Source organism: Podarcis muralis, chromosome 9, assembly GCF_964188315.1.
Source record: "Podarcis muralis chromosome 9, rPodMur119.hap1.1, whole genome shotgun sequence".
Classification (NCBI taxonomy): domain Eukaryota; kingdom Metazoa; phylum Chordata; class Lepidosauria; order Squamata; family Lacertidae; genus Podarcis; species Podarcis muralis.
Window position 1 is genome coordinate 31388674 of NC_135663.1, and position 11726 is coordinate 31400399.

At 36.8% G+C, this 11726-nt stretch overlaps 1 protein-coding gene across 1 annotated transcript in view; it reads left to right on the forward strand.

Moving 5' to 3' along the window:
• Window positions 1–11274, forward strand: part of HSPA4L (heat shock protein family A (Hsp70) member 4 like) — a 29288-nt gene extending 18014 nt beyond the window's left edge. The window contains exons 13-19 of the mRNA XM_028742854.2: window positions 1213–1314; window positions 1835–1972; window positions 2270–2395; window positions 4434–4541; window positions 6039–6158; window positions 6782–6943; window positions 7772–11274. Coding sequence (XP_028598687.2) covers window positions 1213–1314; window positions 1835–1972; window positions 2270–2395; window positions 4434–4541; window positions 6039–6158; window positions 6782–6943; window positions 7772–7954 — 939 coding nt within the window. The 3' untranslated portion in view covers window positions 7955–11274. The remainder of the gene's footprint in view (window positions 1–1212; window positions 1315–1834; window positions 1973–2269; window positions 2396–4433; window positions 4542–6038; window positions 6159–6781; window positions 6944–7771) is intronic.
• Window positions 11275–11726: the final 452 nt, after the last annotated feature.

The window sequence follows — 11726 nt, forward strand, 5'->3', positions numbered from 1 at the left end:
TTTTAATATTGTGATATTTACATCTTAATATTCTATAAGATAATTCAATGTCTTTAGCAAAAATTACTTCTCATCTAGTGGTTGGTTAACTGCTTCAAAACTAATTATTAAATGAAGCATGCTATTGATGCCAGTGTAGACACTCAAAACTAGTAAATGGTATAAAAATACTTGTCTAAATTTCTTATTTACTGAAATCTCATATACAGGATGAATGCTCTGCTATCCCTGAGTTCTTATGCTTCTGTATCCCTCTGTGACTCCTTGTTGTATTAGTTTGCTAGGTTTGGGGCCTATACCGTAGGTTCTTTCCACAATCTGTTTCTTGCTGTACTCCTGCTTACCACTATAGCTGAGTTTAAATCTTCCCATTTTTCTACTCATCTTTTTATTTTTGTAAGCTAGAGGAAGTCCCCAGTTGCAATGCTGTTTTTTCCTATATTATATTTTTGGGCTTTGATATATTGTGACAGTGTATGTCAAAAAAATCAGATTACTGTCACTAATGTTGTATTTATAAGATAGATAGGCATTTGGCAGAGCAGTTTAAACCTTTACACTGGCGTTGGAGAGGAGAAAGAGGTTGGATTGGGTGAAGGTGCCAAATGGCCAGGCAGAAACCAGCAGAAAGCCCTGAAATGGGAGGCGACTGAGTTGGCCTGGGATTCATTGGTTTCCAGGCTGGTTCCACTCCTGTCATGTGGCTGCATCAGGCTCAATCCAGACCAGATTGCCTCATCATCTCAAGGTTTATACAGAGATCTACCTGTCCCCTTCTTCTGTTACATCCAGCAATGTGGATGCAGTGGTGGCCCTTCTAGTTGGTATGTTAAACCCCACTGAGCAGCGAGCAAAATCTAATAGAATATGGAAGGATTCAGGACCCATGGTTCTGAAAAGTTTTGTCTTCATTTGGGGTTAATCAACTCCATCCTCTTGTCTTCTTTCATTTGTTTTCCAGTATTGTGGGAGTAATCATGATCTAGAATATGTTTTCCTTGCCCTTATCATGTTGACGCAACCAAGGCTTGAGAAGCCTTAAACATTATGCTAAGAGTAATAGTTACGTACTTCAAGTAAACAAGCACTAGTTAAGTAAAGTGCTTTTTTTACTGATACATCTTGTCCGATTGCACAAAGCTGCTATGTAGATGACTAGAGTACACCTTCCTGTAAAGTTTAGTGTGGAGGTAAAACTTTTCTTTTTTATAGGCTAAAATGCAGGTTGATCAAGATGATGGCAATCACAAGAACCAACATGAGCAGCATAATCAAGGCGACGAGGAAGTTGATCATATAAGCTGTGAAGGAAAGGTCAGTATGAAATAGCAAAGATAAGTTTGAGGACCTCAAATCTTAGAATAGGAATGGCTCTTGTCCGAAACTGCTAAGAAGTTGATGTGGAAATACCCTTGTACTATTGTGTGATCAGTCTCCAATAACCTACTTAAATATAGCCATGAGTTTTGCTATCTAGGCATTAAACACTCATTCAAGTGCTAACGGGCTTCAAGTGCATCCTGTGACACAGAGAATTAAGATAGCCTTACACACCCTCAATAGAAACTGATGCACTAGCTCTTCTTTGGTTGTTAATCTAAAGCGCTTCTAAGAGGATTTTCTATTTAAGCATTGCTTGAACTAGCTTCCTTGCTTGACTTAAGTATCATCCAAAAAATCCTGCAGCATCTGCAGATGCTAAACACTAATATTATCCTTCTGTGGATCTTTCATCTTAAAATTGTATTGCGTCAAATCTTTATATGACACGTTTTTGTACACTGGGTTCAAATATTCTGAATGTTGACATATATTTCAATGTGTAATTCTGCAGACTGCTTCAGGAGACAAGATTGACACAGCTCAGTCTGGCAAAACTAAAGCAAAGATCAAGAGTATTGATCTACCTATCCAGGTTAACCTATACAGACAGGTGGGACAGGACGTTATTAACTGTTACATTGAAAATGAGGTAAGGTTATAGAGTTATTTCATGTCTGTAAAGCAGATGTCTCAATTCTAGATTAAATAAAAGAATTAGAAGAAACTGAGATATAATAGTAAATCTATTACAGTTAAGTGATGGCATATTGTATTTTTTTTATTCATAAGTTTACCAAGTTTAGAGTACATGACAGTGTGGTTGGTTGAGTTCAACAGATTCCAGAGTCTGAAGAGATTTGTTGTGGAAGATTCCCAAAATCATATTTGAAAAAAATAACATCTCTGTACTTGGCAAGATTTAAAATGACTTAAAATTTTCTTACAGGGGAAGATGGTAATGCAAGACAAGCTGGAGAAGGAGAAAAATGATGCCAAAAATGCTGTTGAAGAGTATGTGTATGATCTAAGAGACAAGCTCTGTGGTGTCTATGAAAAATTCATCACTGAAGATGTAAGAATCATTGTGTATTTATAACATGAGGAATCTGTTTAATTGGCATATCATATTGAAAGAAAAGGAGGATGGCTGGTGTCAGAAAAGTGCAGTGTGCCTTAAATCGCAGCTGCACTGTAGCATTGAATTCACCCTACAGTGGTACCTCGGGTTAAGAACTTAATTCGTTCTAGAGGTCCGTTCTTAACCCGAAGCACCACTTCAGCTAATGGGGCCTCCTGCTGCCACCACACCGCTGCTGCGCGATTTCTGTTATCATCCTGAACCAAAGTTCTTAACCCGAGGTACTATTTCTGGGTTACCGGAGTCTGTAACCTGAAGCATATGTAACCCGAGGTACCGCTGTATTTTCATTAAATAGCACAGATAACAAAGTGAAAAGTTTTTGAAGGCATAAGTCTTTATCACATTGGAGAGTTCTGGCGCTTAGTCTGGCATAGGTCTTGCAGAGCTCTTGAAGCTCTTTGCCTTCACCTCTTTAAATCAGCATTTTACTTGCATTTTTGAAGTTCTAATACAGGATTGTAATGTTTAAACTGGTCCCATAAGTTAATTCTTAGAATTGATTTTGGAGTTATATTATATTAGAATATTAAAAATTCCCACTGTTACAAGACTTTATGTTTTGAGAAATCCATTTTGCATAAAAGTAGTAACATAATGAATATACACAATGCTAAACAAACAGGGCAACTTGAATGAATAAAATAGCAGGCAAATGAAATTTGTAATTTTAACAGGAACTGTACCCAGATTCCTATGCATGCTGAAGCATGTATGTTTATTGTTTTCACTGCTTTCAGTTTTTTCTTATATTTTAAGTAATGTAAGGGAAGTTCCTATTATCACATCATGTCATAAAATATATACAAATATTAATATATACAAATATTCTAATAATCATTTCCAGGTAAAACGTTGAATTTGAATATAACATTTAAGTCATACGAAGTATGCTTTAGGAAGAAAAGTCAATCAAATATTTCACATCAAGTACTTTGTGGACTATTGGAGAAAAACTTTCAATATTTGTACAGCATATTCTAAAGTTAACATGGCATACTTTAGGGTAGCAGAAACTGATTTTTTAGTTGACCACAGTAATTAGTTATAAGAAAGATAATTTGATGTATTGATTCAGTGTAAATACATTTCATATTACCTAAAACATAAATGTTCCTTTTTGAAATATGAGGGAAGGGTGAGGTAATAAAGAATCAATAAACATATTTTTCATTTTTAGAGAAAAGCTACATGTCATTTTCGCTTCCAGTTCTTTTATAATAAGATACTGAAGCCAAAACAAGCTCAAAATATATGGGTGTGCTTTTAACTTTCAATCCTATCAATTTTTAATTGTTTCTGACCTATATGCATTTCAGCTACAGCTTCAGAATTTCATTCCCCCCCCCTTTTGTTGACTTTCCTGCATTTCCTATTGCTACATTTGTCACAAATAACTTGATGAATATATATTGGAATGGGGGAAAATAAATTAGTGTGGCTTTCTGCATGACTATAGATTTAAGTGTACTACATTTTAACTACAGCAACACTAAAATAAATTAACAGGATATTTCAGAGAGAAGCTTAAATGGAATTATAGCCTTCATGCATTGCTTGACTAATTAACCATTAGACTTAATTTACTTAGCTTTACCTTGTCCTGTCATTCAGGCTGTGGCTGAGTCACACAGATTGTTAATGTTTATGCAGAAATTATGAGGGGTAAAGCAAGGACACGATACCCTTGGAATAATTGTAACAAAACTCAATTTCTGTTAGCTGTTTCTATACCTTAGCATAATGCATGGGACCCAGTTAACATTCCAGTTTAGTTTTTAATACCATTATAGCTGAAGCGCTGAAACTATTTCCCCCTTTTCTGTAAAATTCTGTAAAACTCAATTTCCTATAACACATTATTGTTACAGTGTCAGTATTGGATATCAGTGTTTATAGCAGAATGCATTCTTACACAGACAGCTTCTGTTTTCAATCAAAATGGCAAGGCTTTTTGTACTGCTTTTTCTAGGATTCAAGAAAGATAACTTTAATGTTGGAGGACACAGAAAACTGGCTTTATGAAGATGGAGAAGACCAACCAAAACATGTATATGTGGAAAAACTTCAGGAAATGAAAGTAAGACCTGTATTTTAAGAAGTGTAATAATTGAATGTCGTAGATATGTGGACTAGTAGCTTTGCTGTCTTAAAGCCACTGAAATTTGACCAGAGACAGCAAGAGATTCAAGATGTCACAAGAGCATTAATTAAAGTGGATTAAATGGAGTAGTTGCAAGTACTATAGCTTCAGACTGACTTTGAGTACTGATATCAGCATTTTCGTCAGTATACCTCCCAGTAAAAGAACTAAGCCTTCAACCTGTACACCTGTAGAAAAATATATTATACCTTCCTGCCAACCCAAGTACTGTACCTTATGGTGACTGACTATAAAATTAATAAAAAAAAACAAGTAGTTAGTCCTTCATGGGTTGAGGCTTACACCCAGCCTGTTGTTTGTTGTGACTCCTGGTAGAAGATGCAAGAAGAACCAGGGGACCAGAGGCACAAAGTTATTTGCAAGTCTCCCTACCAGCCCCCAAAAAACCTTGGCTAGAGATCATGATTTGCTTGGATTGAAACAAGCCTTGATTCCCAGTGTCGACATAATGCTAAACCAGTGGCTGCTTCTCCTGCACCAGGAAAGGAGCAGAGTGGCTCTGATAAGGTGGGTTATGGTTTACCATGACATTGAAACTGAGTTTTCATTTGCTTCCTAAAACAATAGCCTTCCAAAATAAAATTATCTTCAAGGACCAGTGAAAAACATTGAGAGAGGGGACCAGCTGCACTTTACAATGCAAGATGTTCCATAATCTCAGTGCAGCAAGAGAAAATGCCCCCTTTCAAGTTCTGCCCAGCTATGCCTTCACCTAGGCAGGACTTGTATTACTCCCTCACTGAGCAAGACTTTCTCATCTGTGGTGCTGATAATGTGTGTCACAGCTACTTGTTGAGGATTAATTTCATTTTCCTGGCATTTGTCTCCTACACTTCCAAACCAAGGTTGGTAAGAGGAAATTATAGTTGGGGATGTACTAGCTCTGGATTTCTTGTATCAAGCGTTAGTTGGAATTTGATGGTCTCCAACTTCATGAATTGGTTCCAGACCTGCTGTTCTAGGAACAGAAAGCCGCCTCCTATTCACAGAAGTGAGTCTGATCCAGCAGAGGCTCCCACTCTACTAGGCACTCCTGCAAGCAGTGGGGAGGGGTTTGCACCTCCTGTGCTGTTTGAGAGGGCCTTGAACTCTGGAGCAGATTGTGGAGGGAAATAGCATATCCCCTTCCACCCACAAGAGCAGTCAGGTTGTAGAGGTTGGCTCTGCAACTCTGGATTCAACCCTTTGATTCTAAATACAGTAGAGAAGAGAGGCTTGCTAATATGTGAGCCACTTTTCTGTTTCCTCAGCAAAGTAACTAGTTCATTTGCTTCCCCAGATTGCCATTCTTTTTTCCTGTAGGTTTACAAGGAATTCTGCTTAATAGTTCAAAAAATAAACCTTTATTCATGCTTTCTCCAGTTTTTAGGGCATAATTTTAAAATATCTCAACTTCTGCTTCCTCTGTTGTAGAAATTTGGCGGTCCTATTCATGATAGATACATGGAACATGAAGAGAGGCCTAAAGCATTAAATGATTTGGGAAAGAAACTCCAGCTGCTTATGAAAGCTGTAGAAGGATACAAAAATAAGGTAGGTCCATAAGATTTACAGGATAGTTTTAATAGTACTGTATTGAACTCCTGTATAATATACCTATTCTACAAATTATTTGTCAACAAAATCTTTTGAAAGAGGGTAAAATGTGTCTCCTTTAAACAGAAACAAATATGTCTTCTTTTTCATATTGTAGTGTCTTGATTTTTTTTCTTTCATATCCTTAACATACTATATACACAATTAAACATTTCTTCTGTGGTATGTAACAATTGATAATATATTTTATGTCTAAGCTTTGTTTATCCATCAGTAAATCAGATGGAGTGACTTTCACAAATTGTATTTCCAAACCTAGAGTTCCTTTTAATATATAATTATTCAAGTTTGCAAAATTGTGCTGTTTGGAAAAGACCATAGCATAGAGAAGAGATGCAGAACTCCTGGCTCATATATTGGATGTGGCCCATGAATATGGTATTCTGATTTTTTCTGATTTGCTTGCTGATAGCAAATCATGATTTATCAGTTGACACATCATACTTAACCATAGTCATGCTTCCTTAATAATAGTCTGGAATGACTTCAGAAATGAGCATATGTATTCATTACCTTTCTGAATTCTGAATTTAAATAACAATATTTTTTTTCTCCTCTAGGATGAAAAATACGATCACATTGATCCTGTTGATATGGAAAAAGTTGAAAAGTATACCAGTGAAGCAATGAATTGGTTGAACTCAAAAATGAATGCACAGAACAGGCTGAGTCTCACCCAGGATCCTGTTGTGAAAGTGGCAGAAATAACAGCAAAATCTAAGGTAAATGTGAAATTTCTGTGAATGAAATGGGATTAATATAAATATGGATAGACCAAGAAATAAATGAATATTCCAAGTATGGTAATAGAAGGGGATAACAAACATTTCTATTAAAGTTAATAAAAAGGATATCAGTAGGACAGTTACTCTTTAGCATCTATACACTGTGAGCTCCATCTACCATAACCGTTAAGGTGACCCATCTGTAGACACAGGGCTTTGAATCACAGTGTCTCAGTATGGTGACACCAAAAATCAGCTAAAGCTCTGATTGATGCAGAAGAATTTGGCCTGGATCTTAAAGTTTCACTCCATCAATGGAAGGAGCAGCTGTTGTTTTTCCTACACTAAATTTGCATAAAGGGTATATAGGTGTTTTTGTGTATGTCTGTGCGCATGCCTGCATATATTGCAGGTAAAACCATATATCTGTTTTGAAAACCCTGTGTTCTGATATTTGGCAACAATTTATATTGATTGAAAATGTGCAAAGCAGTAAACAGATTTTGACTAGCAATGGATAATTTCTGTCTCTGGATAAGCAAGAAGCAATTTCCTATGTGTGCCATTTAACATACTTTGCAGAAAGCTTGATGATTCAACAATTGGAGCAGATAATAATGTAGCTAACAAGATTTGTAGCAGTTTCCATTATTTGAAGGCTCTTCAAGCTGATTTGTAAACAGTTGCTTAATACCAGAATCTTTCAGTCATGGGCAGATCTTTAGTGAAATAATTACCCCCAGGTATACCTCCCAAATACCACATCATTACATTCGTATTTTTTGCCAACTTACCATATTTTCCCCCTCTTCATTTTAATAACAGGAACTGGACAGTTTATGTAACCCTATTATTTACAAGCCTAAGCCCAAGGCAGAGCCACTGTCTGAAGATCAGTCAAAATCTAGTGAACACAATGGACCAATGAATGGACAGAGTGGTGCTGACACAAAATCAGAGGACAGTTGCCAGCAGCCTAAATCATCTGAAGAAATGGATGTGGACTAAGTTTTGCATTTCTTTCAGTCCATTAAAAGCAGTGCAAGTAATCAGAGGGTCCATCTTTCTTTTATGTCTGATTCACACTACAGATGTTCAGTTAGTCAACTTTCTGTCCTTTGTTCTTTGCAGTAGGTTTGAAAGTGTTTTTCTATTTGAGTGCATTCCCATTGTTCATTCCATGATACCGCTTATGTGGAGCGTTAGTTGAATGTAGATTGTAAAAGTCAGTTTAAGCTTTCCCGATATATTTTATATCAAATAGGCAGAATTGCTATATAAATGACAACAATCTACCTTATTTAAAGCTTTTATTGTGGGTAAGCCTCTGCTCCTTTATTCAGGAAAGGCCACTGTATTGCACTACTGATGCTGAAGTCTAGATCTCTGCATCTTTATTTTGGAAGATATTGGATTTGATGTGGCTTAAATATTGCCACTTGAAGCACTGACCTTTTTCTAGTTGTTGTACTGTTCTAATTTAAATATTAAAATAGAGGTTAGCTGGCAAATTAGTTAATCTTGTTGATGTACCATGAAAACTGTAAGAACCTTGTAGACAAAACATCCAAGGCTTGAAAGGAGCTCATACCAGCAGCATTCTTTGTCATAAGCCTTAGCAACATGACTCAAAATAAAGCTCATGGTCTCCGTGTACACACAGTCCTATATATCATATTCTGTGTTGATGCTGAGGACACTGTTTAAAGTTGTAATAGTATGGAACGTTAGTGAAAGTTTGAAGGCCATAACTGGGGACTCACTCATGTTTTCATTTCTCTTAATTACCTCCAGACTTGCTAATTTAGCTTAATTTTGAATGCTGCCTATGCATGTTCTTTAAATATGTCCTCCTCAGAATTAAAAGTGGAAAATACACACACATTAACTGGTAATTGATCTCTGTCAGTGTTCCTTACTGAAATACTTCTACCATTTCTCTTAGCCAAATTATCTTCTATTTTTGTTTCTGTGTTTAGAAAAGGAACACAACAAAAGTCACAAAATCTGTCAGCAATGGTCCCAAGCATCCTTTGGCATCCATAAAAAACTCAGCTCAAAGATACATTCATGCAACCAATGTTCCAAATTTGCATTGCTTTTAACTTGATTCTACTGTTACAGTTTTAAGCCTAAAAATTAATCAAAGGAGATAATAAATCAACTACCTTGAAATATGAGCAAATTGGGGTCAAAAGAACTCATAATGAACAGACATCCTTCATGAGTAACCCAGTTTTTGGCTTAAATGTTGCCTTTGTTACATTAACAGAGTTTTGCTTCTCTTTTTCCACAACTACTATGCAAGTTCTATTACAGTTTGTTTCAAGTTACTCAGTCATTTCTTACAGTTTTTTGTGCACCAGGTTCCATGCAGAAAGGTTCTCCACTCTGTTTTGTATTTTCCCCCAAATCTCAGATTTTAACAGATTAGTGAGTATTGTAGGCAGAATTTCTTTTAGTTGTGCAATGTACAATATCTCCATAATGTTACTAAATGTTTTACCATTCTCTAGGGTTTCTGTGGTACTAATCCAAAGTGATTGCAGGGTGATAGGCAGACTTCACAAAAAAGAGGCCCTTTTGGAATGCTATCAAAGTTCTCTGTCCAGGATTTGACAGGTTTTTTCTGAGGCTTTGACTTCGGTTGACTTTACCAGACATTCCTGTACTGGACTTCATTTTTCAGGCTTTTAACTAGCTTTCTTCAGGGCAGAAAGAAGGATATGTTGCTGCTTAAGCCATTTTCTGATCTTCCCTTGGGACTATGAGGTTGGACGTTTGGAATCCTAGCTTTCTTGTACACTCCTTTCTGCAACTTTCACACCAATAGGTTGATTTTGGGATGGCTGTGAAACAGGACGCTGAATAACAGAGATCTTCATCTGGTCTGTTTAGAAGTACCAGAACAATGCAAGAAAAGGGGGTTTTGTTTGCTTGTTTTAAACACTCTTAAGATTTACTGAGTACAGTGAGGAGGCTTAGCACCCAAGTGTACCACACCCCTTTCAGATGCCTCAGCAAACTAATCCACCTACTGCCATCTTAATAATGAGTGGTGCAGATGTTTTCTCTTTGTCCCCCATAACAAGAGCTAATGCAAGTGGAATTCCTTGTCAACTGGAAGAAGCCAGTTGAAATTACTCAACATTTAGGGGCAATTGTGGATTCTATCTTTCAAGACATTGTTACTGAATAATATACGGGGTTGGGTGGGAGAAGAAGACGGGGGTCATTCAGTATTCAGTCTTCCATGGATCAGGATCCTTTCTTGAGCTTGGGTCTTTAGTGGATTTCCTACCTCCTTGCCAAGAGATTTTTGCAGAAAACTTAGTGCTTACCCCATTTTATGCCAATCTGCCAGCTAGATAAAATGCTTGTTTTTTTAAAAAATGTGAAGGGAAGAATTATTATTGTGTTAGGCTTTGTACACTGGTGGATACTTGGAAGCCTGCTTTATTGGGAGGGATTAGGAGTCACTTTCTCCTATTTGCCCCTGCCATAAGTCTGTCTTATGATACCAGTGGAGCATAACCCAATTTTACAGTGTTTGATAGATAACCCAAAGGAAGTCAAATCACAGATAAGCAGCCGATTACTGTTTTTATGACCAATACCTAGGATAATGGATTATGCAATTTTGCTACATTCTTTTGACCTGTATTTTTCTCTTATATGTGGAACTAGTGATGTCCTTGCAGTCAATTTAGCACAGGCATTCATGGGATGAGACCATTCCTTCCAGACTTCCAGCAGCTTCAGTGTGAGGTAAACTCTTCATGTGCATATTCAAGCATATTCTGAATTCAGTTTCTGGTACGTCACGCTGACTTCGTAATGACTTACTCTAAACAAATGAATTCTGGATACTAAAGTGATTATTGGTTACAGAGAGCTGTGTATAAAATGTCCAGCTAGAATATTGATGTGGAAAAGTATGGCAGAAAAGAAAGGTCTGTTACAGCATTAGAAACCCCCTGCTCATATCTTCAGGGATGAGGCATGGTTCCCACCAAATTATTTAAGGAAATGTTGCTCAGATGAGAAAGGAGGTTGTACACTTTTGCAAATGTTCTTTATCCCATGATTTGTTGCAGAAAAATATTCCTTTAATGAAATGGTACAAAGATGGAACCTTGTTTGTATTCATAGTAATCCAGCAGCGTAGGCATATGGAGTTTGCCCAGAATTCATTCAAAAAGTTTCTAAGCTGGCCTTCCAGGGGTTTTCTTCACTTTTCCATACTTTTTCTTCAAAGTAGCTTGAGTGCTTTGCAGGGGAAGCTGTTAAATCAAAACCAGCCTATTAAAGTGTGACATATATGTAAAGCTTCTTGGTGAACGTGGACTCTTTCTTTTTGGGATAGAAATGCTAGATTTTTCAATGCATCTCTTTACATTTTACGGCATGGGTTTAGCTTTATACACCTTTCTGTTTCTGAGTGAACATTATTTCTAAGTTGCAGACTATATGTAACGAAAGCACTGTTCATACTTTTGGCTTATGTTTAGCATTTTGAGTAATTTTAAAGTACGTTTTAAGAGTTAATATACTAGACCATGGACTGAATGATACAGTGTGTACCCTAAGTCACAATGGTATGTCAACAGGTGCTAGAACTCATGAGGCACAGTATCACATGACCTGTGGAGCTAAGTATCTTCTTAAAACAATAAGAATGGATTTGGCCTCTCCAGTTTAGGCTTAATAGAGGATAGTGCCTTGTATCTGAGATAAATTAAATTTCTTCTCCATCATGTCCCTGTGGTTCATTGTGACT